This window comes from Enhydra lutris, unplaced genomic scaffold, assembly GCF_002288905.1.
Source record: "Enhydra lutris kenyoni isolate GAN:26980312 unplaced genomic scaffold, ASM228890v2 scaffoldscaffold26, whole genome shotgun sequence".
Classification (NCBI taxonomy): Eukaryota; Metazoa; Chordata; class Mammalia; order Carnivora; family Mustelidae; genus Enhydra; species Enhydra lutris.
The window spans coordinates 17,370,334-17,396,301 of NW_019154110.1; the positions used below are offsets into that span (position 1 = coordinate 17,370,334).

The 25,968-nt window shown below is 39.9% G+C and overlaps 1 protein-coding gene across 2 annotated transcripts in view; it reads right to left on the reverse strand.

Annotated features, from left to right (window-relative positions):
• Positions 1–25,968, reverse strand: part of LOC111151294 (syntaxin binding protein 4) — a 157,371-nt gene that overhangs the window by 7,241 nt on the left and 124,162 nt on the right. For both annotated transcript variants that reach the window (XM_022509183.1, XM_022509184.1), the window contains one exon: positions 10,868–10,925. In XM_022509183.1, the coding sequence (XP_022364891.1) occupies positions 10,868–10,925 (58 nt within the window). The remainder of the gene's footprint in view (positions 1–10,867; positions 10,926–25,968) is intronic.

Below are 25,968 nucleotides of genomic sequence, written 5' to 3' on the forward strand. Positions count from 1 at the left end.
TTCACTGGTATTTTTATTAAACCACAAGTAAAAAAATGCTCAGAAGTGGTAAACTAGCTTATTTATGATTAAGGGCCAGATAAAACTATCTTCAGATGGGATAATGCAGTCACCTCACTCTAAGAGATTCAGAAATATGCATAAAGAGACTCAACTTTATCAGGAAAGCGTTCAATTGATTTAAATATCCTAAACGTCACCAAATAGCCAGGACTACTAACCCTCTTCACCAATATTCTAATATCCAAGTAACTTGAAAAGGTCTATTCATCTATTTGGTGGAAGGTAATAACTGAACCACTATGATAATCCAAACAATTTTGATTAGAGTTTATTTCCTAAATAACCAGAGTTATATGTAAACTTATTCAAATCCCAGGATTTAAGTTATGGTTGCTTACATCGAACAAATACTATTGTTTTGTTTTTTTTTTAAAGATTTTATTTATTTATTTGACAGAGAGAGAGAGAGAGAGATCACAAGTAGGCAGAGAGGCAGGCAGAGAGAGGAGGAAGCAGGCTCACTGCTGAGCAGAGAGCCCAATGCGGGGCTTGATCCCAAGACCCTGAGATCATGACCTGAGCCGAAGGCAGAGGCTTAACCCACTGAGCCACCGAGGTGCCCCTGTTTTTTTTTTTTTTTTTTTAAAGATTTTATCCATTCATTTGGTAGACAAAGATCACAAGTAGGCAGAGAGGCAGGCAGGGAGAGATAGGGGGAACAGGCTCCCCACTGAGCAGGGAGCCCAATGCGGGGCTCGATCCCAGGATCCCGAGACCATGACCCGAGCTGAAGGCAGAGGCTCAACCCACTGAGCCACCCAAATGCCCCCGAACAAATACTATGGTTAGCTAAACAAATCTTGTGTTAACTGGTAGAGTATAAAATGTTAACAAAGACAAACAGATGTGATGGTAAGGGGTGGCTAAAAGCTTACACTACCCCTCAATTCTCTAACCATTACTGAAGTGATTTTACTATCCTGCAATTTTCAGCCTCTGAAATAACTCAGGATGCAGCCAAAGCCATGTTTCTAGGCATCCAACACCCAACAAAAGGATGCAGATTTTTCCTAAAGAGGCCTAGTTAATGCTGACCCTAAGTAATAAGGTTCAGGTAAGGTCTAAGAAGACCCTCCAGCCCCCTCAATGTCCTAGATCATTCATTTGATATGGATGTTTGGGTGTGTGACAGCTAGATCAAACTTGACATCGGATAAGCATTTTGTATTTTACAATTTTTTTTTTTTTTGATAGTGATTTCCCAATTTGCTTTTCATACAAAGCTCATAAACCTGACTTGTCTCTACAAGTTTTACAACTGAAGAAACCGAGGCTCAGGGTGTTCAAGTACCCTTAGCTCACACAGTTTACTATTCTTTCATACAGACTATGCAGACCTGCTTTGAAATCCTAGATGGCCCATGTATGAACTGGGTTACTATGTGTCTCTGGGAAAGTTACTTGAACTCTGAGTCTGTTTCCTAATGGAGAAAACATGCAACACCTGCCTCAAATAGTGTTAAGAGATAACATGTATAAATCCTCTAGTTCCACGCCTGATGCATTCTAGGTGCAAGTCATAACCACGACCCTCTCCCCTCCACCTCTGACTCCCTGTATTAGTTTTCTATTAGTGCAGTAACAAATTGTCACATAAAATTTAGTGACTTTAAACAACACAGATTCACTGGCTTACAGTTCTGTAGCTCGGAAGTCCGACATGGCTCTTGCTGGGCTAAAATCAAGGTGTTGGCAAGGCTAATGTTCCTTTCTGGAGGCTCTAGAGATTTCCTTTCCTTGCTTTCCCAGCTTAACGGCCAAACACACACTGTGGTTCGTGGCCTCCATCTTCAAAGCCAGAAACACCGCCTGTCAGTCCCTGCTTCCACTTTCCTATCTCTTTTTCTGAACCTCTTCTTCTGTCTCCCTCTTCCACTGTTAAGGACTCATGTGATTAGACTGGACCCACCTGGTTAATCCAGAATAATCTCCCTATTTTAAGACCAGCTGATTAGCAGCCTTAATTCCATGTGCAAACTTTATGCATGGAACCTAATGTATCCAAATATTGTGGAGATTAGCACGAGGACATCGTTGTGTGTGTGTTGGGGGGGTAGGTCATTATTCTCCTTGCCACATTCCCCCTCCCCTTAGCTGCTTCATCTACTAAAGACTAGGGCACAAGGAAAAAGCCACTTTTGGTTTGGATTAATTCTTGCAAATGTGCCTAAAACCTGGTAAGTGTATAAGAAAATGGTATATTGCTCTGTAATGGAGATTATTAGATAAAGTAAAATAAGGGGCTGGAAAATTTATGGAAAGTAGTTTAAGATAAAGAAGCAACTGTTGTGAACTGAACTGTGCCCTTAACCCCTCCAATTCATATACTGAAGCCCTAACCCATTAGGTGGGCTATATTGAGAAACAGGGCATTTGGGGAGGTAAAGTTAGATGAGGTCATGGAGGTGAGGCCCTGGGTCCAATGGGACTGACGTCCTTATAAGAAGAGGAAGAGACACCAGAGCTTGATCTCTCTGTGCACACATGGACAAGAAAAGAAGCCATGTGAGGACACAGTGAGAAGGTAACGGTCTATATCCTAGGAAGAAAGGCCTCACCAGAAACCAATCCTAATGGCATGCTGACCTTGGACTTCTGGCCTCCACAACTATGAGAAAATAAACTTTTGCTCTTTAAGCCAGTCTTGGAAGTTCTAGCAGACTGATAGAGCAACCGAATTTGGAAGGGAAAGTGTTCGACGAATAAGTTAGTATTTGTTAATTAACTTACATAAAGGGTCCTTAAATAAAGCCAAATTCCACATTTGGCTAAATAAAAGTATAACCCCAGAAAGGTGATGAATTTCCCAAGTACTTCTTGCAATCCCAGAGGATTTGCTTACAGTATCCCAATAAAATGCCAAAAAACATGCTTGATGCCTCATACCTGTCACTGGTTAAATGGGGGGGAAAAAGGAGTTTGATGCAGGCTGTCTAGATCTGGATGTTTTATTCATTTCAGTGGGCTCTGCCACTCTGAATAACCCAAGCCAGCTGGCTGGCCTTTCGTTTAAATGACAGTTGCTCATCTAGCACTTCGAACTGCTATACCCCTTCGTAGATATTTATGGAAAATCCAGAGCTAGCTGTCTCAGGCTCTTGAGCAATGCAACCTCTCGGCTCCTGTCGCAGGGCTTCTGTTTTGGCTACTGGTTTCTATTTGCAGCTGTGCAAATGTTGTCATTTACAGCCCCACCACTGTCCAATAGCAGTACTGTAAAATAAAGGAAGGGAGGGAGAACTAACCTCTGTTCAACACTCACCATGTGCCAGGTATTTTGTCAGGGGCTTACCCTTCCCCACCTCCCGTATTTTATTCAATTCTCAAAACAAGCCTAGGAGATATAAACCACTATCATTTTTGAATGAGAAAAGGGGATATAGACAACTGAAAACAGCATCGATTATACCAAGGTCACCCTCGGTAAGTCGTGCATAAATACTAGAACCCAGGTGTGTCTGACATTACAGTCTGTATTTTTTTTTCCCCCTCATCAATTGCTTCCCCAAATTGGCAATGACAGTATTCACACATTTGATAAATGTTTATTCAGTCCCTATCCATACCAGGCACTGTTCTGGTTAATGGATATTCTAACAGATGGTTACATCCAAACCGGTGCGTTGAATACAATTTATTCCTAAGTAAGAAGTGTTTGGGGATAAAACATGTCCTCCTGCAAGCCATCTTTTGATTTCTTCATTACAGTCTCATGAAGAATGAAATGCTCAGGATTCTCATGCGTGTGGAAGGCAGTGAGGAGCTAACATGCACTCTCCTTATCTATGCTGCAGTTAGGTACACAGAAAGTGCATTGTGCCTCATCAACTGAGCCTTAGACTTATAGTCGTCTGTGAATGGGTATTTCTTAACGCACCCAAAATGAATCAAAGCAGCCAAATTAGTGAGGTCTTCAGAAGGAGGGCTCCCGATAGTGTCCACTAAAGTGGACCTAAACTAGTCTGCCAAAGACTTAGGAAAAGTCCAAAGGAGCAGCTTATTATTTCCAATCCAGAAACCATCCGTTTCCTCTCCAACCTCCCCTCCAATCACCCGAATTTGTAATTACATTAGAATTACCCAGCATAGGCTATACTTGTAAAATACAGTTAGGGGGTTAGAAAACATAACCTCCAATTTTTTCTCTTCTGTGTTCTCTATATAATTTATAAATGAGAGGACACCATGTAACTTAAGCCTTTAATTAATACAGTAAGCTGACAATGGCAAAGTCTGATTCAAATATAGGCTATGATCCACATTCTTTCCTTCCTGGGAACAACCTAATAGGATGTCCTACCTCAAGTCAATGAAGACAATCATTTAGGGTCATTAATTTCTCTGACTGGAGAGAAATGAAGACAGCCATGCCTAGCAGAAATCATTTATCTTTTAGAGTCATTAAAGCAAAGCTTTTAAATACTATCTTATAAGAACTTCTTTGGGTGGCTTATCATCATTTATTTCATTATTTCAACCTACCCTCTGTATTATTACTGCTCATCTTGGCAGAGTTTCTGCATTAGCAAAATGCTCTAGAAGACCAAAGATGCAAAGATGTGGCATGTGTCCCCTACACCTCTCCCCCCCCGCATCCACAGCAGACCCTACTGACGAGACATCACCGAGGATGAACACAGCTTAGAATTCTTCACAAAACCATGTTTGAGACAGTGAGTTAAAATCTATTTGCTTTCCCTGCTCTAGACCGAAACTTGTTTCATTCAGAAATTACAGACTTCCTAGGTTCTACTGATAGACATTTGAATGTTCTAAGTATACTTCTTCCTATGTAATGGACAAAGTTTTTATAACACAAGGAGAGATCTCACATTGAAGGCATATCAACACAAACAGACACACGGAGAATTATAAGTTTAAGTAACTTTTAAAAACATATGATTAGGGGGTACCTGGGTGGCTCAGTGGGTTGGGCCTCTGCCTTTGGTTCAGGTCTTGATCTTAGGGTCCTGGGATAGAACCCTGCATCGGGCTCTCTGCTCAGCAGGGAACCTGCTTCTCTCTCTCTCTCTGCCTGCCTCTCTGCCTACTTGCGATCTCTCTCTGTCAAATAAATGAACAAAATCTTGAAAAAAAAAACCCCCAAATGATTATACCTACTGGAAAACTCACTAATCACTATACATAGCATCATTCCATGTTTGAAGCAAGTGTCTAATACTGACATATCTGTGTTACACAGATATATAGGTTATACACACACACATATATAAAACACACACATATAAACATATATGTTTATATACAATACATACAAACTATGTGTGTGTGTGTGTGTGTGTGTGTATTTACATATATTGTGAAATAGCACTGTGGTAGGCATCCTTTAAGACAGGTCCCAATTATACTCACCTTTTGGCAATCTTACTCTCTACACTGTACCAGGGTTGGTCTGTGTGACCAATTCACAGGAGTGATGGTATACCACTCACTTTTAGGATTGGTTATATAGACATTGTAGCTTTTGTCTTCATATTTCTTTTGCTCTTACTCTTTCTCTTCTCTCTTGTTTTGGGGGAAGCCTGCTGTCTTGTTATGTGTGGCCCTATGAAGAAAGGTCCATGTTTTGGTGAGGAACTGAAGCCTCCTGCCAACAGCCAGATGTGTGAGCTTGGAATAAATACACCAGCCCCAACTAAGGCACTCTTTAATCCCTAGCCTTGGCTAATAGCTTGATCACACCTTCATGAGAAACCAGAGAGAAAGAGTCAGAATGATCCAGTAAAACCACACCTGGATTCTTGACCCTCTCAAACTGGGTGAGAAAATGTTTACTCTTTTAAGCTGCAAAATTTGGGAGAAATTTATCATGCGGCAATAGAATTCACATGATTATGATCATCAATCACAGTGAAACTGAATTTTTCAACAGCAAAAGAAAAGAACGCAATGAAAGCAATGTAGCAGTAATGTCTGATTTGTAAGAATTAAATTAGGTTTTACTGCTAAACATAACTCTCATAGTAATTTTGTTAAATTTTATAACACATTTTAAAGTGGAATCATACCAAAGGACTACTGTAAATCTATAAGAGTATACCATTTTCAAAGGGAAGAAACTGGGTAGGAAAATGGTTAAGCAAATCAGATAATTTCATCATAGCACCACCACGGTAACTGACATTTGTTGCTAAATTTAAGAATGCTGCAAATCTCTAAGGAGAAAATATGGAAGTCTTCCCTTGAATGCACTGGTGTGTGTGTGTGTGTGTGTGTGTGTGTGTATTTATATGTACACACAAAAGTGAGGCAATATGCATATCTATGCCTGTATGCATATATACACACACATACAAATATACAGACACATGTTTTTTAGTTCTGTGAAATGCTGGCTTTAGCAATGCCAACATTTTGATTAAATTTGTTTATACCAGGTAAAATGCTTTCTTCTCTTGCATGAGAACTTAAGTAGATGACTACAAAGTATTATTAGGTGTGCAGTGGACATGCGCAGGAATATTCAATGAGGACTATATTTGTCTGGGCATTCTTGGGACAGCACTGACAGTTATTCCTTTGCCTGAGGCTTGGCTTCCATCAGATGGAACAATTCAATTTCCGGGAAGACAGTGACAGGTGTCAGTTTCAGGGAAGAGATTATATGTATACAGGCCATTATCTCCTCCAGTGTCCTGGAAGGGCAATTTCAACCTGTTCTTTTTAAGTAAATGTGAGAGAGGCAATGACCTGAGTTCATTACTTGCTATTTCCTGCCTCCAAAGTACATCTACCTGGTAAATGAACTACTCCTACCTCAAAATCTAAGGCTATCCAGGCTCAAAATTTCAGCTGGGGTAAATGGGAGGATGAAGATGAAAAAATTAGACAAAAAAGCTACACAGTTCCATGAAGGACATACAACGGATGTCTGTGTATGCAGCCATTACGGACATGGCAACAGCACCTATCTGAACCCAGCAGCTAGGAGCAGGAAGTAACCCCCATCAGAATGTTAAGAGTGAGGGGGAGGGTGTGGGATGGGCTGAACTTGGCTGGAAGTGTGTACTTTGGCTCAGGTGCTATGATAGGCTTTTCACATACATAAGCTCATCCATTCTGGACAAGAACCCTATGAAGTGCTAATATTCTCTCCATTCTGCAAATATGGAGAATTAAAGCTCAGAGAGCTTAAGTAAACATGCCTAAGGTTGTTCAGCTATCCTGTGGAGACACCAGCATTTGGACCCAAGTTCCACCAAATCCAAAGCTCAGGCTCTTCTTTCCCCTGTATCAGATGGCTTTCCTATAATCAGCTCTACCTACACTAGAACTCCTGAACTTGACTCACACAAACCCCTGCAGGCCCACACTTATTCACAAGCTATTCACTTTGTGAGTTTGATGGTCTGGCGTCCTGGCCTCCTCATATGAGAAACGCCTGGGGAAGAGGGTGAGATGAGTAAAAGATAAAAAAGGAGAATGGGGATAAGGGGATGGCCAGGCACATTGAGAGCCGCAAGAGAAGATAACTGGGTCTCGTTCTAGTTTATATAGCTTACCATCCCCCTGCAGAACTCACTAAAGATTTTGTTCAGTGGCCTCATTGTAGGAAGGCAGGGAAGTATGTAACACTTATTAAGTAAAACTTTGATCAAGAATAGTCAAGCTAGGGGCGCCTGGGTGGCTCAGTGGGTTAAAGCCTCTGCTTTCGGCTCAGGTCATGACCCCAGAGTCCTGGGATCGAGCCCCGCATCAGGCTCTCTGCTCAGCGGAGAGCCTGCTTCCTCCTCTCTGCCTGCTTCTCTGCCTACTTGTGATCTCTGTCTTTCAAATAAATAAATAAAATCTTAAAAAAAAAAAAAAAAGAATAGTCAAGCTAAAATAAATACTGGTGCTTGAATGGGGTTAACTTCTAGCAGAAAAACTAACTCAGGCAAGCTACCCGTTCCTCCATGAGGCTAAGGAAAGGAAGCACTGTACAGTGTTAGCTTTTCTTATCATTACTATTTGGCCTTTCTAATCTCCAGGAGATAATTAAATATTCTTAGAACCAAGTTTCTATTCTGCTATTTAAAAATGGATAAGGTAAAGAAGACATCCAAATGGCCAACAGACACACAATGAGTTAGATCTCAGGGCAAATAGCTTGTTTATTCTTTCTCTTTTCTCCCGTCCTTGGATGCTATTCTTCCTTGTGGTAGGAGCCCAGCCCAAGACTATTGTTCTAGTCCGCGAGACACAGTGGCTTAAGCCAGCTGGGTACCAGGCAAGGGGAAACACCATTTGGCTGGACATCTCTTGCTCCCTCTTTGTCTTTGGTGATCAGTGATTGTGCCCTTGATATCCTTTCTTCACGTGGCACTAGTTAGGTGCTGACACTCAGCTTTGGGTTAGTATATACTACTGAGAGCTGGCTGTGGCTAAGGAGTCCCCACAGGGTCCAGACTCATTTACTTACATTTTTTTTAAAGGCCTTTGAACCAGAACCCCGGTAAATAATTGAATGCTATGTTTGCCTCCCTTTGATCAGGCATTTCTTTTGGGGACTTTCTAGGAGATAGGCATGGCTGAAGGCAGGATGCAACTCACCACCACGTTAATACCATCCTGATAAAAGCCAACTGGTGTCCATTTTCTGAACTGTTGGGAGAATTAAATGATACAATGCACAGAAATATATACATAACACATGCCTGGTTATCAGGTTTTGGTCAATAAACGGTCATTTTCGGGGTACCTGGGTGGCTTGGTCAGTTAAGGGTCTAACTCTAGATTTCAGCTTTGATCATGAACCTGAGGTCATGAGATCAAGCCCTGTGTGAGGCTCTGCATTCAGTGGAGAGTCTGCTTGACATGCTTTCCCTTTGCCCCTCCCCTTGCTCACATGCTCTCTCTCTCTCAAAAAATAAATATATCATTACAAAGTTAATATGAGTGAAAAACCCAATGAAAACGTGAATATGGTTTTTCATTTTCCTGCCACCTCTACAGTACCATGATTCAAACATTCCAGGAGCTCAACAAGGTTAACCCAGTGTATCAGGGCACAAATCTCTTTCCAGAAGAGACATGATTCATGTAATCTGTGAATGGGATTCCTGGGTCCTCTATTCCAAAAGTCTCTTTCTCCATTCCTTATAAACTATGTCTTTGCTTTATTACTTTTTGCTAGAGAACACAAGAAAAAAAATACATCACAAAAACACTCTGCCAGGTTTATCCCTAGTTTTTTTCCCTCAAATCTTTTAAAATATGAAGCTTTTGAATTCTCACTGTTTCCAATGGTCATATGATTTTTCATGCCCCCCCCCCCATTATGGGCTTCTCCGTATGGCAAATTAATCATAACTACTGGGCATCTACAATGTTCAGAGTTCTATGCTAAGAGCTTAACATTTAACGACATATGAAGTAGGCCATACTTCTCTTACTTTATGATGAGAAAACTGAGATAAAGAGAGGTACAGGAACCTGTGTAAAGTGACAGAGCTTGGGCATCCGGAATCTAGATACTGCTTTGGAAAATACCTGCACACCTGAAAGGACATCAAGGACATTATCTCCCCTTTCCTCTCCAAATGCGTAACAAGAGTACATTGCTAGAAGGGACGATAAAGGGAGTCTTTTAGGTCTCAGAGTCTTTGGGATTCCCATTTGCGTTCTCATAATGTCAATTCTGGTATGACTGGAGCTCCTCAGAACAGAGTAGAAGTAGATCAGTTTGCTTTGTCCAGGGTAAAACTAATAACCAGTTCAGCAGATAGAATATGTATTAATGTTGAGGCTTTCAAAGAGACCGAGCTTTGAAAGAGTCCAGGACAGAAGAATCCTGGAGTCAAAAGACTCTGATTCTATTCTGGTTTGGTAATTTTTTTTTTTTTGCCATTTTTTATTTATTTTTATTTTTTATAAACATATAATATATTTTTATCCCCAGGGGTACAGGTCTGTGAATCGCCAGGTTTACACACTTCACAGCACTCACCATAGCACATACCCTCCCCAATGTCCATAACCCCACCCCCCCTCTCCCAACCTCCCTCCCCCCCGCCACCCCCAGTTTGTTTTGTGAGATTAAGAGTCACTTATGGTTTGTCTCCCTCCCAATCCCATCTTGTTTCATTTTGGTTTGGTAATTTAATAGCTGTGGATTTTTGGGCAACTCCTGTAAGCTCTTATGTTCTTCATCCATAAAACAGCGAAAATAAGGCACACATACCTCAAAAGGTGTTCTGAACTGAGATAGGGTTTGTTCACATTATGCCCCATTTATCTTGTTAGTTATTTACGGCCTGTCTTTCCTCACTACTATATGAACTCCATGACATCAGACAACTAGTCTGTATATTCTACCACTGGATCTCCAAGGCATGGAACATTGCATGGCACAGAGCAAATGCTCAAAATATATTTGCAGAATGAATGAACTTTATAAACTGTAAAGCATTAAAAATGCTGATTATTATTAGTATTACTGCATTAAATATTAAGAAGTGTTAAGACATACAAAGTCGATTTTTTTCATTAGATATTAACTCTCATACGTATTAATACTTTTAGCCAGAAGTGAATTCAGGCAGCCAATATTTAAGTTCAGACTGTGATCTTGTTCCAACTTTTTGCTGTTTCCCTTGAAATAATTACCAGTTTTCCCCCAACCCAACGATATCTGATATTAGCATTTAAATCACATGAAATGAAAATGGTGAGGCTTCATTTCTTGTTACTAATTTTTGTAACCTCCAAGAGGGTTTCTTGGTTTTGCTGATTATTCTGCAACTTCCAGGTTCTCTCCAGATGTGAAGGAAATTGCTTACTTGGTTGAGATGCTTGTACTTACTTGATGAAGTACTTGATTCCATCTGCTGTGTAAGCTTCCTCCCACCCATAAGGTAGATCTAGAGTGAAGGGAAACCAAAAATACATTTAATAAGATGATAAAGATAACTTTATTTCCTGGATGCAAACTTCCCACATCTTTACAATTATTTGAGTACATTTCTTGTACAAAATAATTTTCTCGAAAGGAGGAATTAAAACAATTCAGATGAGCTTTCAGATTCAGCATCTTTAGAACACAATAAATAAGTCTGGAACAGTTAACAATCTGCTTTAGTTGCATTAACTGGATTATGACTCGTCATTTACATGGGGTGAGCATTTTTGTCAGCAGGATTCAAGCAAAAATTTTTGGTGCAGGCGACGGTTTTTGCCTGAAGGCAGAAGGATGGACAAGACAGACCCTGCTTGTCTATTCTGGTTCGGCATTTCCTTAATGGGCTCCCTTTACATGTTTTCGCTCAGCTCTACAGGGTACTGGTACATGATTTGCCCAATCAGCAGGGGCTTGAAAGTAGCTTCTGGACAAGACCGAATTCCTTGTGAAGTCTGAAAGTTTAGCAAAGTGATTTACAATGGATTGTGGTATTTTATTTTGTTAATTAAGAATTTTGCGTACTAAACATAAACGGCCAAACAATTTGCTAAACTTAGTTAGCTTTCATTGCTGTTAATGGGATTGAGAGTAGTTTAGTGAGCTATAAAGAAATGCAGATTGAAGTAAGCAAGGAATTATTTGGCCATATTTCTGTAAATGAGTACATTTGTGTCCTCATATCGAGAGAACAGGCCCATGTTGAGCAGCCACAGCCTTTTATATTGCAGCTATGGAAGGCACCCCTCTAGAATACAATGGTTTCTATCCTTCTGCTATATCCCTGAGTGTTGCTAAGGATTTTAATTGACCTTTTGGATCAGTCTTTTGATCCTGGCTTGTCATGAATCCACTGATGGGTGTAATCTACATTAATGCACTAGAGAACAGACTCCACGGCTCAGGTAGTCTACTTCTTTGGAAAGAAACTGAGCTACCACAATAGCCCGCTGACTTCCATTCCCCTAAGTCTCAGCATGAGGCTGAGCAAAAATGCACAAACTAGGGGCGCCTGGGTGGCTCGGTGGGTTAAGGCCTCTGCCTTCGGCTCAGATCATGTTCCCAGGGTCCTGTGATGGAGCCCCGCATCGGGCTCTCTGCTCGGTGGGGAGCCTCGTTCCTCCTCTCTCTCTCTCTGCCTGCCTCTCTGCCTACTTGTGATCTCTGTCTGTCAAATAAATAAATAAAATCTTTTAAAAAAATGCACGAACTATTTGAATGAAATAAAACATCACTCTGTCACCATTCCCTTCTTTAAGAATCTTCCTTGAGAACGGTTCTGAAGTTGCTTTTATAATTAAGGAAAACAAGAACATTTTTATTTTAGATCTATTTCCAGTCCATTAACACAAGTTGTATAAAAAAAGACCTTGGCTGAAAATTCTGTAACGGTATCCTTTGTCAATGAACACTGGCCACCTAGGAACTTCTTTGCTCTCTTGGTGAATAAATGTTCCTCTTTTAAGTAAAAAATGAGTGTTTCTGGGAAGGCAGCATAAGCAAATGGCTGGCTTCTTAGAAGCCCCCGAAGTGGCACCGTATCCATCTCTTCCAGCAACACATGCCCGGGCACACGGGCCCCGATAATCTGCTGCTGCACCTGTTCAAGGAGGCTTATTTTCTTTTTTCACACTTTCTGCGTTTTACACTTTCTGCGTGATCATTGATCATGGACAGCCACCTTGCCTGCAGGGAAGAACGTCATGAGTATACAGAAGAATCTTGCTTTCATGATAAAAATGCTCAGAAATACTAGACTATCCAGTCAATAAGGCAAAGAGACAGCTCAAGGTTAAGGAGAAAGTCATTCTAATGGGACTAAGGTTTTTGTCCAAATGATTTGTTTGTCCAACCATTATAGCTATAATAATAATATATTATATAATAATATAATAAATAACCAATTATTATAGCTATAATGGTTGGACAAACAAATCATTTGGACAAAAACCTTCTGAATTTTAAATCACTGATTTTTTTTTCATAGAAAGGAGAAAAAAACGTACACCTTAGTACCTTTTAATCCACAGTGTCCTTTAAAAATTGAAACTGACATTGGAATACCACACATTCTCTCTGCCATCAGAATAGAATTCCCACCCTGATTCTTTTCTCTTTCTTTCTTTTCTTTTTTAAAGGATTTTATTTATTCATTTGCCAGAGAGAGCGAGCGAGCACAAGTAGGAGGAGCAGCAGAGGCAGAGGGAGAAGCAGGCTCCTTGCCCAGGACCCTGGGATCATGACCTGAACCAAAGGCAGATGCTTAACCAATTGAGCCACTCAGGCATCCCCTGATTATTTTCTTACAATTATTAAACAAGGACTATAACTTCAAAACAGACTTATTAAAGGTACTAATCCATATTCATTTTAGTCACTATGGTTAATGAATGACTGTAGCCATAAAGATGATTCTTTTGTGTTAAATAATATGCACAGCTTATTTTAGGATAAATTCTCTATTCTGAAAAAAATAAGCATTTCTTTTTAGAAGACTGAATGGTTTCTTCTTTTTCATGCAGCTACTATAATCTGAAAAACAGAACGGGAGACTAAATTGATAGTAATAATCTCTTAGTGATAGCTTAGTACTAGAAAACACAATCACCGTCCAGTTATAAACTGGAAAACACAATACTGATAAACCAAGTAGCTTATTTTATACAAAAAGAGCACTTTTGATTTACACAAGCTTGTATGCTTAAGCTAGACCCCGTTTTCCATTAGTAAATGATTTCATTTCTTCACAGCAAGTGATCTGGGCAAAATCTAAATACTTTTCAATAACCATTATTATTCCAAGGCATTAAATTTTTTTCTCCACTCCTCATTTGCTTTACTTTTGTAAATATATAATGTTTCTATTTTTCCTTTTCACTTTGTATCTGTCTTAAAACTATTATTATAACCATAATCACTTGAAATTGTTTCTGATTGGAAGTATTTGTCCATAGACTCTCACATAACGTTCTCTCCACCAGAGATCATCTGTTTCCAATCAACCACTTCATGGGGATGGCTCCAAAATCTTCACGAGTATCTTGCCAAAGTAAGAGTATTGTACATATTTAGCTGTCACCTAAAACTCAAAATATCCAAAACTAAACTCATCATGTTTTCGTACAAACTAGTTTCCTTCCAATTTTCCAGTCTATTTAGGTAACGAGATTCTCTTTGTCATATCTGGCCCATTCATCAGATATGTATCGATCACTTATTATGTGTTCAGTATTTTACTTTGTGTTCAATATGCAATGATGAACAAATAAACTTGGACTTGGTCTATGGAGACTTAAAACATAATTATAAACAAAGACATCATTAAAAATAGAAGTACAATGACAGAAAAGTGTTGAATACTGTGAAAGAGTAACTTACAGCACAGACAAAGACTAAATCCCTGAACACACAAAGAACTACACAAATCAGTAAGAACAAGGCCAATGATGAATAGGAGTCAGGGGAACATGCTGAACATTCAGGACACAGAAAAGACAAATGCACTTAAACACATGAAAATATGCTTAACTTTACTCCTTATGAGACAAATACAAATTAAACTGTTATGAGATGTCATGCATATCATGTTAGTAAAGATTAAAAAGTTGTTTAATAAGACACTGTGTTGAAAGTGTGAAGAGACAGTCATTCCGATACTGATGGGAGTATAAATTGTTAACATATTTATAGGAACTTGTCAATATCTGTGTAAAATCTTTCTTTCTTTCTTTCTTTCTTTTTTTTAAGATTTTATTTATTTATTTGACTGAGATCACAAGTAGGTGGGGAGGCTGGCAGAGAGAGAGGAGGAAGCAGGCTCCCTGCTGAGCAGAGAGCCCGATGTGGGGCTCGATCCCAGGACTCTGGGATCATGACCTGAGCCAAAGGCAGAGGCTTTAACCCACTGAGCCACCCAGGTGCCCCTATCTGTGTAAAATCTTAAGTGCTAATAATAACAGCTGACATTTGTTGAGTGGTTATGTGCTAGACTGTTCCAAGTACGACACATGTACCAACTCTGTTTGGCCTCACGAACCTAAGAGGTACTGCGATCATCCCCATTTTATAGATGAGGGAACTAAGGCACAGAAAAGTGAAATCACTTGTCCAAGTTACATGGCTGGTGGGTGCCAGCGCCCAGAATCTGAAGCACTATTTCACTGTCCTCATGTACCTTTTAAACCTGTAATTCTTCTAGGAATCAAGCCCACAGGTAAGGTTAACTGTTAAAACAAATAAGGATTGGCAATAATCTAAATGACCACCAATGGGGACTGACTGGAGACAACATATCCAGATAATGGGATATTGTCCGGCTGTGAGAAAGAACGAGGAAGTAATTTATGTACCAATTTGGAAAGGGGGTGTGGGATAAAGGACCTCTGGAGGAACTGCAGTTAAGGAGGTATAGACATGGGAAAGAACACTCTAGGCTGAGCAGACAGCATGTGCAAAGGCTCTGGGGATGGGACAAACTTGGCACATTTGAGGAAGTGAGACATCACTGTTGCTGGAGTATAGTGAATGAAGGAGGGGAGGATGATACAAGATTTGGCTGGACAGATAAGCAAATATGACTGTGCAAGGTTTTGCAGGGCATGTTAAAATTGTTTGAAAGTTTCTTAAAAAAGAAGCAGGAGATCTGCTTCTCATTAAGATGAGGAAAACTGCAAAGAATTTTGCTCCCACCATATGGGGGGAAAAGCTGTACAACCTAAAAAATATAATAATTTTTTTGAGTCCCTCAGAGACTGAGTTCCTCACCTGAGCTGACCCTGAGGTGAACTGAATTCCAAAGAGTGAGGAGCTCCTCCAAGGAAAGATGCAGCACATGAACTCTTCTCTCTTGTCAGAGCATAGTAAGAAACGAAGCCATTAAAGTGGGTAAGAAGGAAACATCTAAAATTTTAACAAATTTGTAAGACCTGATTATGGGCTAGCATGATAGTTTTTAGTATTCTTGGAAGCTCAGCTCCCTGCCCTCCCCAAGGAGAATCTGCTCTCCCTAAACAGCTCCTTGCTTACGAGAAAGATTGGGGATGGGCAAGAGACCTGAGAAAGCCCTCTGGGTGGTACAAGCTCATGCAAAACCTGTGAAGTTTTGAGAGGGAAGAGGGTGTACCATCCATGTTCTGGGCCCTGCATGAGTACAAGATGGTGGTCAACTACACTATAGGGGGCAAGCATAGAGCTGCAGAGCCCTCAACCCTCTCTATATGAAGGAATAGCTGGCTGTGGCTGGGGGAAGGCAGGAGACACTCCCCATCCTGGACAGGACACTGAGTGACATGAAGAAAAGTCATCTGTTCCTGGGGGATAGAAACTGTCACACCCCCAACCCCTGCCCAAACTCCAGGAAAATCTTGTTTGTCCCAGTGAGGGGCACGGAGCCATAGGAAATCTGATGTCTTCTTCATCCTGCAAGAGCACTAAGTCACTGTAGGGGCAAGGGCAGGAAACCTTTCAAATCCAGAATCCTATGCTGATACAAAGAAGAATCTGACTTCCACAAGGAAAGGGGCAGGAAGCCCGCTTGAGCACTAAGTAGGAAGTAGGTTGTCTGCCACCGAGGAGGGACAGAAGGCTGAGAAAGTCCTTACCCTGTGACTTGGGCACAGGGTCTGCTAAACCAGAGACTCGAGTAGGAAGACCGAGAGCCTCTCCCCAGCCCTTACGCCCCACATCCAGCTCTAACCTGGCATGGAACAAAAAGCAAGAGCCACCTGCTTGTTGTGGAGGGCAAGGGAACAACATTAAACATCCACTTCCACTGTGATGTGTGTTCAGCCTGCTGCCTTCCAGCTGAGGACCAAGCAGGACACTGAGAAAAACCCTCCAGCATTCCGGACCTTCCATAAGCACAGGGGAATGGCAGACAACCACTGGACGACTCTAAATTCATTGTGATTCTAGAAACGAAAGTAAACCCAGCTTGTCTACAAATGAGACCGAATGCCCCACCCTCCCCCACTGCCATCACCTGCCACGCTAACGGCCTGACAAGAGATGAGACAGACCCACTTCTGGGCTTAAATAATATTTATCCCAGTGTCCACGTTCTGTATATTCAATGTCTGACATTGAATCAAAATTATGAGACACACAGGAAAAAAAACAAGAGAAAAAAAAGAGATCGTTGTCAAAAGATAAAACTACCAACAAAATCAGATTCAGGGATAAATAAAATATTGGACTTTAAAATAATTATGATTATACAACAAAAGATCTAGTGGGATCTAGTGAATTATGGTTGTCTAACCTATACCAATGCTCGTTACTTATGTATATTGTGCAGAAGGTGGATGATTGAGCTTGTGGAGGCTTACAGTCCTGTGAAATACCGCGACAGGACAGAGGGCCAACTGAACTGAAGGGATTTGTAAGAATGATTGAAATAAGGGGCCCCAGACGATAAACTGAATGAGAAGACAAGTAAAAACTACAATGGAGGCTGAAGGATAGAGAAAATAGCTGGGAGGTCTGAGGACCATACAGCATGTAATGAGCTGGAAAAGTGGGAGGTTTGAGCCACTATCTGTTGATGCCAAGGCTCTTGGTGAAAGTTGAGGACCACAATATCAGTGGACAAAAGGAGAGAAGAGTAAATGTGGTGGGTTCACATGGATGACAATGGCAGGAGCTGGGATGGGGAGCAAACTGGAGAATGAGAATTCTGAGAATAAAATAAAGACGGTACCATCAATCTCAGAATTCAAAGAGAGCCAAATTTACTTGAAAAACACTTGTTAGTGTAATTGTTATAAAGGTTCAAATACATCTTACTTCTAGGATCTGTTATCTTGAGAGGAAGAGAGGGAGGGAGAGAAGCAGAGGGTGAGGGAAGAGGGTGGGGGAAGGGAAGGGAAGGGAAAATAGAGAAGGTGAAAGAGAGACGTTTCTAACTCACAGTAAGGTTTCCCTAAAGAATATCAAAATCATCACACAGTACAATTTTCACTTGATTTGCAGTCAGGAAATCCAAATCTGTATGTAATATTCTTCAAGTACAAGTCAAATAACCATGGAAAAGTAATAATTTATGAAGTCTCAACTTTCTCATCTACAGTATACAGTAGTGATTAATAGCTGTTGTCTCACCTGGGGGGGGTATCATGAGACTCTCATTAGATAATAAAACCTAAACAATGATATACAAAAGGAGACCATTATTAGTCATAGTAATTAAAATAACAGCTCATTCTTCAGAGCTATGGTTCTAGAGATAATATAGAGTAATGGATGCTTCATATAAAAAATAAGTATTTAAATTATCCACAGGGGAAATCTCTACTAAGGTGTATATCTTTATACAATCCTCTTCTTAATACAGGAAATTATATAGTCTCTATTTCACCCATGATAACATCTGTTGAGTGGTGTGATGGTAAATATTTGACAACCACCTCTTGCGGGGGTGGGGAGGGTTGGAGAGAGCGCTCATTTGTAGCATTTACTGATTTCTGTAGTGTAATGACTCCTACCATGACTGATTTCAAGCTACTAATGTGATGTCACTGGCTACAGGGTTGGGAAGCAATGCCAAGTGGTACACCAATGCATCGTGTTCCCAGGTCTAACAGACTTAGATAAGAAGAAAGATGATAGTACAGTGTAGGAAAATGATTAGGAAGTGGTGAGTTCTGAGTATTTTAAAAAATATTTTATTTATTATTTATTTGACAGAGAGAGATCACAAGTAGGCAGAGAGAGAGAGGGAGGAAGCAGGCTCCCTTCTGAGCAGAGAGCCCCATGCGGGGCTCGATCCCAGGACCCTGGGATCATGACCTGAGCCGAAGGCAGAGGCTTCAACTCACTGAGCCACCCAGGCACCCCAAGTTCTGAGTATTTATTACCTTTTTTAAAAAATGTACTTTAAATTTACAGTTTAAATATTTTGATTTTTAATAAAGTCCATGTTTGACAGTCAGCACATTAAAAAGTACTAGCCAGATCCAATATAATCTCTGTGGAGCCCATCTCTCTCTTAGTTTCTTAGTCCTAATAGAAAGTTCCAAAAATCAAAGGAGGGAAATACCATTTTGTCCATTAGGTGATTCCAGGAAACTGATTATTTCCACCCTCGTGTGATGATGTGAAGAGTCACTGCCCTAATAGTGAATGGTGTATTTAGTAAATGTTTACATAAAGCTTTCTAGGTACCTGGCACTCTTCCAGGCATATCCTAAACATTAGCTCATTGTATCCTCCTAACAATCCTTTGCGATTGCTACTATTATTGACCTTATTTGACAGGAGAAAACTGAGGGGCACAGAGCTTTACGTAGCTTGCCCATTGTCACACTGCTAATAAGCAGAGCAGTCACAGTTTGAACCCAAGCGATCTGGTGCCACAGCCTAGGCGTTTAATCAGTGCTGTGAGGCTTTCGCTTCCCTAATTCCTGGGTGCACTGCCAACGATCGATATTTCAAAACGGTCAAATAACACCTGTGCCTAACTTTTTGTATAACAACAACAAAAAAAGAAAACAAAACTCCCATATCTCAATTTCTGCACTATTACCCAGAGAAAATGCTCTTTTGAAAGGAACTAAAATAATTTTTAGGCTTGAACACAAAGCAGTCTATTTTAGAGACATTTTATGTTAGATTTACAATTGTACAAGTTAATTTGTAGGTCTGAATCGCAGTTCCAATTTTAAAAGAACTACCAGCTAATTTTACTATGAAAAAGGAATCTATTATACTGAGAGATGATTGTAATCTAAAAATAGCCAAATAATGCAGTATTTTAAATATAAAAATAATTTCTAAGGAAATAATCTCTTAAAAAATTGTATAGATTTTCTGAATTTGTTTTAAACACTCCTTGAAATTAGACTTGCATAAAGTATAAACAGACATAATTTTAGACCCACGGCTTGAATTTTTACCACATGGTTACATAAATCATTTAAACAAGCAAAGAAAAAAAAAAAGCAAATGACATATATAATGTAGAAAGATTTTATATGTTTCGATATTTGTACGTCTCAAATTCAGAAGTTGAAATGCTAACAGATATAAGTTCTTTCTAGTTAGAAGTCACTCATTGAGCAAGTTAAAAAGCTGTAACATATTAAATGAACAACATAGTAAAAATATTTCCAGAGGTTATTTAGTGGTTCATAGTCTTCTTTATCTTGTTGTCACCATTTCTGGTCAAATAAATACTACACTAATATCCACTTAACAGGATGGAAAAAGCTAATATTCATTTTCTATGTTTCTCTTCCTGACAGACGCAAAACTCAGTATTTTTACAGTTGGAAGTCCTTTATTTCCAGTTAAGATCATGGGGTCCAGATATTTGAGAAGCCAGTTTAAATGTTCTTTCTTAACACTGTTAACTCTCATCTCATGACCCAGACTGAGGAAGAGAATGCAGGCTTCTACTGTCAATTTTCTCTGGGTATTTACACAATGCTGGGGCAATGATCTGGTTTAGTTTGGTTTTGCTTAAAATCAATGACATACAATGGACTTCATTCCGTGTACTAACATGACTGAGCACAAAAGTTGCTGAAGCTATCCTCACAAGAGTGTGAGATCTTTCTCTGTATAATCAGTCTATAGAGGTGATATATGTGTGTGTTTGCGTGTGAGGGGGTCCTAATTCCTTTTAGTGTGCAAAGATAAACAGGATTTCCTCAAAGCACTTTTGTTATTAGAGAAATAAACATATTAAGAGGTTAGTGGCTGCTGAACATGAATTAATAGATCAACTAGAAGGGAAAAAAAAAAGAGGAATTGCACTTCTTTTTTCTTTACACCATTCAGGAAAACAGATTTAGTGACTAGAGGTGGTAAAGTTGCTGTCAAGAAAGCTTGATATTCACTGGTTAAGAATAATGGCAGTATGTTGGGTATTCCAAAATAGACACCACTACTTGCCTCCAAATAGCAGGTTGCCTGAGAGTAACAGGAAGACAGACTTCCTAAGAAAACAGGAAGAGCAGTTTGTTAACTAGGTCAAAATGCTAGCTAGATTCAAACCAACAGAGAAATTAACATACCTCTTAAGGTGACTTCATGAGTATATCAATGGAATGTCATTAGCACTCTACTACCATCACACACTTATAAAAGTATCCCATATCAGAATACCAGAATTCTAGAAATTATGTATTTTGGAAGTGAGCTTTCAAGGAAACATATGTTCATGATTGTACACTTTTTCTTACAAACTTAGCAGCCTGAGACAATACCACTTATTAGCTCATCGTCCTGCAGGTTGGAAGCCGGGCATGGCATGCCTGGGTTCTCTGCTGGGGGTATGCAAACTAAAATCAAGGTGTCAGCTGAGGTGAGTTTTCATCCGAGGTTCTAGGGGAAAATTTGCTTCCAAATTCATTTTTGTTGTTGGCAGAATTCAGTTCCTTTCAAGATGTAGGATTAAAGTCCCCATTTTCCTGTGGGATGTTAGTTGGGGCTTACACGTCGCTGGCATTCCTTGCCAGGTGACCCCGCCTCCATCTCCAAGCTAGCAATAGCATGGAACATCTTTTCATGCTTTCAATCTGACTTCTCTGTCTTTGACTTCTAGATTCAGATTTTAAGCGCTTGTGTGATTAGGCCTTCTGGGATAATCTTCCTGTTTTACCGTCAACTAAATATATATGCAACATCTCTTCACAGCAGCTCCTAGGTTAGTATTTGGTTGAATAACCGGTAGAAAGTGTGTATATATACCGTGGCCAGGAATCTGAGGGGACATCTTAGAATTCTGTCTACCACAATGTTCATTTTATTTTATTTAATGTCTAAATCAGAGGTGTGACACTTTTTTGTCCCCAGAAAGGGAAATGTCACTAAGAGGGTTTGGATATCTGGCCTCAAATCTCCGTATCCCATCTTTCAATCTGATTTGGAATCTCACGCAAGCTGGTAAAGCCAGTTAAAATCTCCCCCAGAACTTGTCCAGCATGGTAACCTTCAAACAACCTTAGCAGGCTATTGGCTCCTTAAATGCCCAGATCCAGGGATCTGCCAGGAACTTTGCTCAACACCTTTTCCACCCACATTTGTTGAGTGCTTACTATCCAAGGCCTGGTAAAACGGTGACCAGATTCAGAACAGTGCCTCATACACATATACACTGGGCACTCAAGAAGTATTTGTTGACTAACTACAGAAATTTGACTCCCATGAGGCTAACAGTTCAGTGAATCCTGCACATATTTGAAATTCTACTGTTGTTCTAGGGTCTTTGTACTCACCAGGGGAACTTTCTCACAAATATTTGCACAACTGTTATTTGTAGATTTTGACAACAGGGTAGTGGAGGACCATCAATCAGATAGGCAATTTTTACAAACATTGACACAGACCAGATGAAATTAAATCAAGATCGTTTAAAAAAGAAATCAAGATCATTGATGTTTTCTGTATTGAGGATAACAATACCTCTAAGTATCACTAATTCCCAGTTAGCATTTTGCTGTTAATGCTAACTGTTTAGCTGTTACTGTCTTTAAGTAAAAAAAAAAAAAAAAAAAAAAAAAAAGTTTATCTGGAAATTTGTTAAAGATTTCCACGTAAAATCTGAACAAATCAGAAAACCAAAACTTTTGGATATTTGTCCTTAAGATTTAACTTTTTATTATATGTATGTTGTAAAAAGATTTAAAGAAAAGCAATAAAAACACCTTTGTAGAGCAAGGGAATATTTCAAATAATAACTTTCATGCAGTCAGATAAACTCAATATGAATGAAAGAGTTACAAACTCAAATAAAAGTGATCCGAACTTTGCCTTTTCTCCTCTACAAAGAATATTAGTTCTCACAGTATAATTTTTTTTTTTTTTTAAACAAACCACAGTATAGCATTTAGGACCCTTTCAAAACACGTATTTATAAAAGGACACATACTTGAATGTTCATTGAGCTTCTGTAACATCTCCAGTTTGGCTGTCCATGAATTAGTGACTAGATAAACTGTGGAATATTAATCCAATGGGATACCACTCAGCAATATTGACACAGAACACCAAGGATGAATCCTAAAAGCACTATACCATTAAGTAGAAGATGTTACATACTTATAGCCTAATATGAAATTTTAGAAAAAGTAAAACTATAGAGGCAGAAAGCCTGGGACCAGAAGTAATGGAGAAGACTGATTACACAGGGGCACATGATAAAGTTCTGGAGTCATGGTGGTGGTCTGTAACTGTACACATGCTCAAAACTCAGTGACTTGTACACTTATATTTTATTGCACATAAATTACACAACTTAATCTAAAAGAGCAGAGGCGGGGGGTGCCTGGGTGGCTCAGTGGGTTAAAGCCTCTGCCTTCGGCTCAGGTCATGATCCCAGGGTCATGGGATCGAGCCCCGCATCTGGCTCTCTGCTCAGCAGGGAGCCTGCTTCCTCCTCTCTCTCTGCCTGCCTCTCTGCATACTTGTGATCTCTGTCTGTCAAATAAAAAAAAAAAAAAAGAGCAGAGGGAAAGCTCTCAAAACAGTGGTATGAATAACCCCAATTTAAACAAAACAAAACAACACTGGGGTGCTTGGGTGACTCAGTAGGTTGTATCCAGCTCTTGATTTCAGCTCAGGTCATGATCTCAGGGTCATGAGATCAAGCCCCACATCAGGCTCTGTGCTCAGCAGGGAATCTGCTTGAGATTCTTTCTTTCCCTCTCCCTCTGCCCCTCCCTCAAATAAATAAACAAATCTTTAAAAAATTAAAAATTTAAGAAAAACCTTTAAAATATGGCTCCAGTCTGTTTTGTTTTTAAAGATTTTATTCATTTATTTGACAGAAAGAGATCACAAGTAGGCAGAGAGGCAGGCAGAGAGAGAGGAATGGAAGCAGGCTCTCTGCCGAGCAGAGAGCCTGACTCGGGGCTTGATCCTAGGACCCTGGGATCATGACCCGAGCCGAAGGCAGAGGCTTCAAACCACTAAGCCACCCAGGTGCCCCTCCTGTCTTTGTTTTTACCTTCAAGTCCTATTAATCCCACTCATTGTCTTTCCACTGAGCTATTTCTTAGCACATACCATGTCTGTCTTTCCCTCTATGCTTTTCCAGATACTGTTCTTTCTGCCTGGAATGCTCATAACTATGGAATACAGTCACTCAATAATCACTTTTGAAGGAATTTCAAAGACCACAGTCATGTACCAGGGTTTCCTTGTCCAGCTTGTAGGCAGGTCTCTGATTTAGAGATTTTTCAATTGGGAAGTCTATCCAGAATTTTTTCCTTTGGTGGAAAAATCTACCCACAGTGGAATGCACAAATCAGAGTGCACATTTACCGAATTTTGACAAATGCCTACAGCTATGTAACCCCAAATCTTTTCAAGATATAGAATAGTACCATCATTCCAGAAAGATCCCTTTCCAGTGGACTCTTACTACCATCCCCCTAGAGGCTAACACTGTTCCAATTTTAAAAAATATTATAATTTCTACTTTTTGAATTTCCACTTAGTTTTAAAAAATGATTTCTATTTCTTTGCTTAGATTGCCAATTTTTGCATTGATTGTGGGTGTATTTTCTCGCACATAGTTATATCAGACACTCTGAAATCCCTGTACCTATATCCTCACCCTAAAAGTGGAATAAATAAAAAACTTATCCCATGTTGGTTTCTTGCTTTCAAGTTTTGACTAATCCCTGGAACCTGCCTGATTTTAATCACTCTCCAGAGGCTTCAGGTGGTTGTCTTTCATTTTTGCCCACGGTTCATAATTGGGTTAGGCAGGCTGGTTAGTCCGCCAGGAGCCTACCTGGCCATATTGGAAGCAAAACTAACAGATTTTTTTGATAGAAAGGGATCTTAGGAATCTTCTATCCAATTGTCTGATGTCACAATTTGGAGACTGACACCAAAATAGGTTGAAGGGCTTTGTCACAGAGTCGGTTACAGAGAAAGACAGTAATGTGACTTTCAATCTGGTGGCCATCCTCTCTGCCACTCCACAACAATGCTGAAAGAACAATTTCTGTGCAGGGTGTAAAATGCAGACGTCTTCTGCAAATGTAAATAGTGTATTAGCTCTCAATTATTAACTACTGTCTGCTTAACAGTTTGCTATTACTATGAACTAAATGTTTGTGTCCCCACAAAATGGTATGTTGAAGCCCCAGCCCCCAATGCCCGATCCTGGCACACAGGGGCACTTAAGGAAGTAATTAAAGTGAAACAAGGTCAGGGGCATCCGGGTGGCTCAGTCTGTTAAGCATCTGCCTTAGTGATGCTAAGTGATGATCCCAGGGGTCCTAGGATTGAGCCTCATGTAAGGCTCCCTGCTCAGTGGGGAGTCTGCCACCTGCTTATCTCTCTCTTTCTCAAATAAATACATAAAATCGTAAAGAAACAAGTTAAATGAGGTCATAAGGGTGAGGGCTCTAATCCAAGAGGATTACTGTCCTTATAAGAGACACTAGGGAGCACCCCACCCCTCCTCCTTCCCTATGCGTGCACAAAGGAGAGGTCACGTGAGTACACACAGAGATGGTGACTGCTCACATGCCAAGAGGTCTCAGAGTGAAACCCACAGTCTATTCTGTAAATGCCTTTGTTTTTGGACTTCCCTGCCTCCAGAACTGTGAGAAATAAATCTCTGATATTTAAATCACCCAATCTACAGTATTTTGTTATAGTAGCTTGAGCTAACTAACACAGTTATAAAAATGGATCCAAATCTGCACACTGGTAAATCAGCTTACTTGACAGAATTACTTCAGCTTGACTACGCAAAGGTAAATTCATACTCTTTAAAAGAGCTTGAACTCAGAAATATAAAATCTGCCAATCAGAACTATAAAAGTAAAGTTGTTTTGAGGGCTAACTCCAGCACTTTCAGTAAATCTGTTATGAGGCTGGAGGGTAAATAGCGTTTCTAGAACAATTTCATCCTATTACTTTTCTTATTTTTTTAAATGCTTATATATAAACCTATTAATAAAAATCAAAGTCTAGTTTATAAATTCCTTAAATAGTCATACCTTCCAAAACAGCACATACACAGACACCATGGAAAATGAAGATCAGAC